General features: G+C 44.8%; 1 protein-coding gene across 1 annotated transcript in view; it reads left to right on the top strand.

The window, feature by feature from the left end:
• Positions 1-260: 260 nt before the first annotated feature.
• Positions 261-8,740, top strand: part of Ywhae (tyrosine 3-monooxygenase/tryptophan 5-monooxygenase activation protein epsilon) — a 37,212-nt gene continuing 28,732 nt past the window's right edge. Inside the window, exon 1 of the mRNA XM_028759330.1 lies at positions 261-465. Within this exon, the coding sequence (XP_028615163.1) occupies positions 402-465 (64 nt within the window). The 5' untranslated portion in view covers positions 261-401. The remainder of the gene's footprint in view (positions 466-8,740) is intronic.

The raw sequence follows: 8,740 nt of genomic DNA, 5'->3' as shown, positions 1-8,740 counted from the left end.
TGCCGCCCACAGGCCAGCCCGCGGTCGCCCAGCATAGGCTCCTGGCTTACTCCCCTCCCGCAGCACAGGCCGACCTCGCCTTCAGCCGCTCCAGGGGCCGTTCTCTGTCGCAGTCGCAGTTCCCGCCTCGCCACAGGGCCGCCCGCTGAGCCGACGGAGGCGGGGCATCCATCATGCTGGTTCCAGCCTTTTCTGGCGCCGATCTCCGGGACCCGCCCCCCCGCGCCAGTTGCCAGGGAGCGGTTGCCATAGAGCTGAGCAGTTGTCCGCGTGCGCAGGCGGAAGTCCCGGATTGAGGCGCCGCCATTTTTACTGCTCGGACGCGGAGCGAGAAGCTGAGAGAGTCGGAGACGCTATCCGCTTCCATCCGTCGCGCAGACCCTGCCGGAGCCGCTGCCGCTATGGATGATCGGGAGGATCTGGTGTACCAGGCGAAGCTGGCAGAGCAGGCCGAGCGATACGACGGTGAGTTGGGGGGGTGTCGGGGGGCTGGAAGTCTCGGACCCTCCGCCGCCGCCCACAGAGGCCGGGAACCGGAGACAAAATGGCGGCATCGTCTCCGAGCCTGGCTTGGGACGTGGGTCGTGAAGCAGGAAATGGCCTGCGGGCTCCCGGAGCGGTGGAAGTCTCCGGGCCTAGGAATTTGACCCCTCCGGTGTCCTTAGCTTGCAGACGCTCGCCAGCCAGCAGGCCGGGGTGTAGGGTGGAGGAGTTGGTTGTAAAATGGCGGCTGGAGGGGGAGGGCGAGTCCTCGGGCGGGGGTGGGGGAGGAGATGGCGGGTGCCGTCTCCCGGCGTGCAATCCCCACGGGAGCTTTCGGGACCGCGCGGGGTGTGGAGGGCAATTGGGTGGGGTGATGTGAGAAACAGCACCGGTCGCTCGGGACAGGGCGGGATCTAGGAGCTGTAGCGCGGGCGCCTTTCAGGGAAATATGGCGGGTGGGGGCGGTGGCTTTTCCCCGGAGGCCCAGTGTGGGGCGGCGGCTGTGGAGCCTCACAAAGGAGAAGCCTCTGGAGCGAACGGCTTCTTTGGGCCGACATTGGAGAGTAGTCTTTGGTGAGGGTGGAGTGTTTGGAAATCACTGCAGATCATCCTTGGGTGGAGGCAAGCTGAGATGCTGCGATTGGATTTCTTCCCTTAGGCCGACACACCTTGGAGTTGAGGGTTTTGGGGGCTTTTCAGCCTCGCCTTCTTCCGGGGAGGTGCACAGTCTCACTCATGCTCCGTTTGTTCTTACCCAGGATATCCCAAAGTTCCTGCATTTTTTTTTCTCCCTCAACCTTCACAAGCACGGAGTTCTGATGGATAGAATACAGGAGACCAGGCTAGCCAGGACTTCTTAGTACTGATTGCCCTTTGCAGTGCCAGTGCCTCCATTTACCCGTTTTTGTAAAATTGATGATTTTACTATTCACACTCAAGAGTTCTGAAGCATGGGTAGACCTGTTAGTTCAAATAATGTTTAGTAACACTTGGTTGACAACCCAAGTTTGGAATGCATGTTCTTGCTTGGCTTGGTAATCTTTACCTATTTTGAGCACTCAGTTGAGGCTTGGGGATTTTGAATTAGGAATGTAGAAGATTGTAGTTTTTCTTTTTGTCATTGTTAGATGATTAGGGCTCGAACCCAGGGTTGCATGAAGGAAAGACAAGTGCTCAAATACTGTGTGCTACACCACAGCTCTGTTTTATCCATTTTAAGTGAATGTCTATATGTGCAATTTTCAGTAGTTACTCTTTGTTCATTTGACACCTCCCTCACCTCCAGGTGATGGAACCCTAGTACATGCTAGATGAGTGCTCTTTCAGCTTAGCCACTTCTTAGCTCCTGCTAATTTGAGTTTAGTCTTGTTTGAGAATTTCATTGACATATCTACTGTGTCTATATAGCTTAGGTACAAAATTCTCTTAATTTTGTACCTAGATACTTGAGTTAGGCAATAGGCCATTAAACTAGTATTTAAAACTGAAAAGTCACATACATGGTTCATGTGATTTAATTAATTGCTATGTAGCTCTTGAGTGTTCTGAAACACACTATGTAGACCAGGCTGGTCTTGAACCCCGAGACCCAACTGTCTCCGCCTCTCCCTGTGCTGAGATGAAAGACATGAACACTAAGTCAGGCTGGGTCCTGTGAGTTTAATGTTTTGGGAGTGGTATGGTCGAATGAGACAAGTTTGGAATTAAGTGTTCTTCAATTTTTTTCCAAATTAGTTAAACCGTTTGCTTCTCAAATGTTAGGTCAGACCCTTTTCCTTGAATGCCTTTTTCTCCTGTGGCAGCTTTTGAACCAATCGTAGAGTCTTTGTCAAAGTCACCGTTCCAGCATTTGGAAAGTAGAACAGCAGGCCTCAAAACCTCCAATTTAGGAAAGACACTGAACTAAATTTTGTCTTGCAGATTTAAGTTTGTACTGAATTAGGTTCCTGTTGGGAGCTGGAGGAGGTGGGATGGGAAATAGGAATGCAGCTCCAGGTAAGCCTTGTCTGTAGTATGTTTTGAACCGGGAGAATTGGCTGTACTGGAGGTTTTCCTTCTCACCTCCCCCTTAATCCTGGGTTCTTGGGAGGAAATACGAAATTACATTTGAAGACTGTGGTGATTTAGGCTTTATGTAAATATGATTACCCCCCACCCCAAAAGGAGGTATGGGGGAAGCTTTTTTGATTTGTTTTTAAGTCATTTTAAAAAGGGATTTGCAAGCATGGTTGTAGCATCCAGATAAATGACAAGTTTTAAATCATACTCAGGGTTTGAATGATGAGGATTTTTGACCGAAGCTTAGCCTTATTGGCTATTGAGTATAGGGTTCTAGTAAAGCCTCGTGGTGACTGTGTGTTCCCTTGCAGACACTTAATAAGGGAAGGAAATAGGAAGCACTCCTGTGATTTGGCTTGAGAAAGGAAGAGGAAGAAGGCAGTCAAAGGAAGTGATCATTCCTATTCTATTGACTGGTAATTCAGTCTTACTAGTGTAACAAAAATTGATTATAGTAGTAATCACTAAGTAAATAAAGTGCCAAGGGTAGTGAAATAATGCATTGGAATCCTCTTGAGTTTTGGGTACTGTGTAAATGTTGGCCTTTTAACTGCCTTCTTGCTGCTGTCTTAGTTTTTTCTTGTATTTTGCATGCTGGGTGGAACCTGGTGCCTGAAGTATCTTTTACTTTCCCCATAGGGAATAGAAAACAATTTATGTAGATTACTTAATGGTCTTAGAAAAGGAGGTGAGAAGCTGTTTCAAGAACAAAACTGTTTAGGGGTTTATATAGAAAAAAAATAAAGCTTGAGTCTATGACTGTTCATTTTAATTGTTAATATTCTCTCCCTTTCTCCCTTCATCCTCCTCATTCATTCATTCATTGAGACAGATTGTCTTTAAAGAGCCCCTGGCTGTCCTAAAACTCACTATAGACCAGGCTGGCCTCGAACTCAGAGACCTTCCTTCTGCCTCTTAAGTGTTGGGGAGTATGGCAATATGTCCAGCCTAGTTTAGTAATCTCTTAACAAGTCAGTAGTTGAAGAAATAGATTGTTTTTGTATATTTGTAGCCATATTAATCAAGTTGTAATAGGCAAGCAAATTATAACTTTCATACATTTAAAACACATTAGTATAGAAGAGGAAGAAAGAGCCTTGTGCATCCTAGGCAAGTGATCTACCATGGAACTGTATCCAGCTGTTATATTTTGAGACAGGGTCTCACTAATTTGCCTAGGGTGGTCTTGAACAGGCCTTGAAATTACCATCCTCCAGCTTCAGCCTCCCAAGCAGCTGAGCTTGGCCTGTCCAAAAAAAGGAATATTTTTTTTCCCATTTTCTAGGATCAGAGTGGTCAACATATGTAATATTTGACTTTGAGTTTGAGGCCAGCCTGGTCTGTAGTGAGTTTTGGGACAGACAGCCAGGGGCTCTTTAGAGACAACCTGTCTAAATAAATGTGTGGTGGTTCTGCTTTTGTCTTCCCTAAACTCCATCCTGCTCAGATTGGCTCAGTGGAGCCTAGAATGGTGGCACATTCCTTTAAACTACACTTAGAAGACAAGGCAAGAAGATCTCAAGTTCTAGGCTAGCCTGAGTTATGAAACCCTGTCTGAAAAAGACAAATTAGCCAGGTGGGATGGCACATACCTTCAGTCCCAGCACTCAGGAAGCAGGTGCAGGCAGATGTCTGAGTTCTTGGCTAGCCAGAGTTGCATAGACTCTCTATGTTTAAAAGAAAAGGGAGGGAAAATTGGCTCTATGGGGTGTGGCTTGTTGTTGAGGTCCCTCCTCCCATCACTTGGGACAACACTCTGAATACTGAAATACCAGAAATGCATCTGTTCTGAGTCATTGGCTTGAGAGCTGTTTTAAAACACTAAAGTCTCATTACTAAAACATACTGTGCTAGTTAGGGAAGGATGGGGAACTCACTCACTCACTCACTCACTCACTCACTCACTCAGAGACAGGGTCTCACTATGTTGGCTTGGAACTCAGGAGTCCCTCTTTTTCTGTGTCTCCAAAGTGCTGGGATTAAGTGTGCTCACAGTCATGTCTACCCCTGCCTTTGTTTGCAAGGGATGGTCTTCACAAGGTGGGTGATACATACTGTAACCCTAGTGCTCAAAGGGACAAGACAAGAATCTGGGGTTTAAGGCTAACTGCGTCTGCATGTAGTGAATTTGAGGTTACATGACACTGTCACACCTCCTCCATTCCAAAATAAAGGGACACTGCATTGGATTTTTGTACAACATCGTGCATTTTCTTTTGTGGTACACAATTTGAGGATACTATGAGTTGATAAATCACTGTTATTTGAAGTGATTTTTACTACTGTGAATTTTCTCTAAGGAGGCTCATCTTAAATTTCATTTGTATGATGTATGTGCGTTGTTTTTTGTTCATTTTGTTTCTTTGAAAATGGTCTCACTATGTAGCTCTGACTGTCCTGGAACTCAGTCTGTAGACCAGGCTGGCCTCGAGCTCAACTCAAGATCCACCTGCCTCTGCATCTTGAGTGATGGGATCAAAGGTGTGTGTCACTATGCCTGGCTGTGCATGTGTGTGCTGTGTGCTATGGCACATGTGTGGAGGTCAAAGGACAACCAATGGAAAACTTTCCACTATGTAGGTCCTGGAAAATGAGCAGGTGTCTTGATGCAGGTGTCTTCACCTGAGCTATCTCACAGGGTCTCTTTTCACTTTCCTAACTAAGAACTGCTCTTATTTTCTGGGTGAGGGTTTTGCCTTCTAGTATGTCTTTGTACCACATGAATGAATGCCTGATACCCGTAGAAGTCAGAAGAGGATGTTGAATCCCCTGGAGCTGGACTTACAAAGTAGTTGTGAGCCATGACCATGTGTGTGCTGAGAGTCAAACCTGGGTCTTTTGCAAGAACAAGTGCTCTTAACCATGAGCCGACCTCTTCACCTTTCATTAAAAAATGTTCTGAAGCAGGGCAGTAGGGCTCATGACTAATTCCAGTAGGAGGTTGAGGCAGGGAGGATGTAAATCTTTGCAATGAAGCCAGACATTGTCTTAAAGTAGAAACAGGGCTTGAGTATGTTAACTAAGCGATTGAGTGAGTGCCTGCTGAGCACACACTGTGTTCATTCGATGCCTGGCAGAATAAAAGCATAATAAGCACAGGCTTACCTTCTGTAACAGTATTGACAAATAGTGTCACCTCCCTTTTAACAGTCAGAAAACTTATTTGGAGGTAGTACATTGATACGATGTTGGTACAGACCTATAGACATAGTACATTGATAAGGTGCTGGTACAGATCTATAGACCATTCAGACCCAGCATTCAGCATTTGGGGGACCTTTAGACCAGTGTATTCTCCTCAGCTCTTACAAAAGACACATGTAATTGACTAAGAAAGTACAGAATATGTGTGCAGTATGCTTGTTTCTTTAATAGTTTCAAAACAGTTTTTTTAAAAGGGTTGTTCCCTGTGAAAGTATACCATGTGTATACCTGGTGCCCTTGAAGGTCAAAAGAGGGTGTCCTACCGCCTGAAACTGGAGTAGCAGGTGGTCATTAACTACCATGTAGGTGCTGGGAGCTCAAATCTGGGCTTCTGCAAGAACAGTAATTGCTCTTAATCACTGAGCCATCTCTCCAACCCTGTAGGGTTTGTTTTGTTTTGAATGGGTCTTGATGTCTAGCCTTGAATTGGTGATTGTTTTTTTAAGTGAAGGCAGCAGCACCACACCATATAGCTAGGTAGCGATACATCGCTGACGTCTCTAGATCTCTAGAGTCTGTTGATGCTTGTGATTTATCTGAAGATAAAGTATTTTAGCATTTTTCTATAGAAACCAAAGTTCATCTCAAGGCATAATGAGTAAGGATTTATGTGGTCTGCTCACATTCAAGGTCCATGATTTCTCTCTTTTGATACTGTGGATCAATGAAGACATATCTCCCCCCCTTTACCCTTTGTAAAGGATGTTCAGTGTTGCTCAACCTAGGCCCATACTTGACCTTATCTCAGCATCCCGAGCACTAGGTTACTGGAAGGCTATACCAAGCAAAGTTCCTGTCTTTCTTAAAGCCCTAATTGACTCTGAGCTTGGTGGCACCTGACTTTAATTCCCCGCACTTTTGAAGCAGAGGCGGGGGTGGGGGAGAAGTCTTGTTGAGGCCAGCCTGATCCATAGTGAGTTCCAGGCCAACCAGGGCTTACATAGGCCTCTGGCCTCCTTAGTGTACTCACAGCTCAAATCTAATTCATCATTTAAATTCTTAAAAACTAAACAAAAAACTACCCTTGATATTATCAGTGTCTCTGGGCTGTGGCTAATGTCACACATTAATACAGAGTATTTCTAAAATACCCCCACCCTTTCGTTTATAGAAATGTCCTTAAATAACATGTGGAACATTTTTGGAGGAGGACTGGTGGGCATGTAATTAGTATTTCAGATAGCCCAGATACCCGTATAATAGAATCTATCAATGGGTAGTAAGTAGCAGTACCACTATGTGACTAGTTTGCTACAGTTAAGTGCTGTTAAATCCAAATTGGTGGGTGGTGTTGCCCATATAACCTTTTTATAGATTGAGCTCATTCTGTAACTGAACACTTGACAAGGCCTATTAGAACAGTTCCAGGGGCTTATTTAAGCACACTAAGTAGAAGGAAGTTATGACAAAGGGTTCTTAAATTTATCATGAAATCCAGAAGTTGGCATGAACTTGCTGTTTGATATTACCAGTTTTTGTGTGTGTGTGTGTGTGTGTATGTATGTATGTATGGTTTTTCGAGACAGTTTCTCTCTGTAGCCCTGGCTGTCCTGGAACTCACTCCGTAGGCCAGGCTGGCCTCGAACTCAGAAATCCGCCTGCCTCTGCCTCCAGAGTGCTGGGATTAAAGGCGTGTGCCACCACTGCCCGGCGTTTGTGTATGTTTTAAGTTTTGGAGATAGAATTCAAGTCCTCACGTTTGTACTGCAGGTACTTGATGGATTAAGCTGACTTCCCAGTCCCTATTTTTATGTCTTTTATTTTTAGTGATGACAGGGTCTCTCTGTATTCTTGGCTGGCCTGCGACTTGCTTTGTGGTCCTGGGTGGCTTCAAACTTGTGAGTTATTCTGTCACTTCTGCTCAAGCAGTGAAAAATGACATGTATTCACCATACCCAGCTAATGTCTTTTTAAGACAGGGTCTTACTGTGTACCTCTGGCTGACTTTCAGTTCACAGATCCATCTGTCTTTACTGTGCGCCACTATGCCTGGCCTAATTTTTATTTTGAGACATGGGTCTTGTTTCCAGGCGTATGCTACCATACTCAGGTTAGTTTTCTCACTTAAAAGAAAATTTCCTAAGCTTTGTTCTTCTACCACAAATATTGTAGATCCATGTCCTGGAACTTTGGCTTTCTTCAAATTTTGCATCTGGTAGAAAGTAAGATAGACCAAAGTTAAATTGAAGCTCTCACACTCTAAGTGGGAATGGGAAAAGTCAGGGATATGACAGCTGCTGGTAATAGAGCTAGGCATGCCTAGCTCTATTATGATCTTAGAGCCAACTATGCTGTTTTATTTTGTCTGCTTTGAGCTGGTTCTAAATAACACAGAGACTTAGTTGGCAACAGTACCCTAAGTTCAGAACTTTGCCCATAAACATTTGTGGACTGTCTTATACTTTATAACTATACTGTCAAAAACACCAGGTTTTGGGCCCGGAGAGATGGCTTAGCAGTTATGAGCACTGGCTGCTCTTCTAGAAGACTTGGGTTCAATTCTCAGCAACCACATAGCAGCTCATATCTGTCTCTAACTCCAGTTCCAAGGCTCTGACACCCTCACACAGACATACATGCAGGCAACATACAAATGAACATGGAATATAAATAAAAATTTATATTTTATATAGAAAACATAATTACCATGATGTTTGTATCTTTTCCTCCTCTTTCTTCCCCATCTCCCTCTCTTCCTTCTCTATTGAGGATTGAACCCAGGACCTTCACATATGCTAGGCAAATATTCTGGCTCAGCCATTAAAGGCTAGGCTGACAACCAATCATCAACATATGTTTCCTGGTTATGACTTTGAAATTTAACCTTTTAAAGTTACATTAATTTTTGTGGAGATAGGCATGTCCATCAGAGTGTGGCAGTCAGGGGACTCCTTGTGGTTCTCTTTTACCATGTTGGTTCTAGAGCTCATAGCTCTTACCATGACCTTTGTGTGTGTGTGTGTGTGTGTGTGTGTGTGTGTGTGTGTGTGTGTGT

The sequence above is a fragment of the Grammomys surdaster genome, unplaced genomic scaffold, assembly GCF_004785775.1.
Source record: "Grammomys surdaster isolate TR1022 unplaced genomic scaffold, NIH_TR_1.0 126278, whole genome shotgun sequence".
Lineage (NCBI taxonomy): Eukaryota > Metazoa > Chordata > Mammalia > Rodentia > Muridae > Grammomys > Grammomys surdaster.
This window is presented reverse-complemented; position numbering and strand designations above follow the sequence as displayed.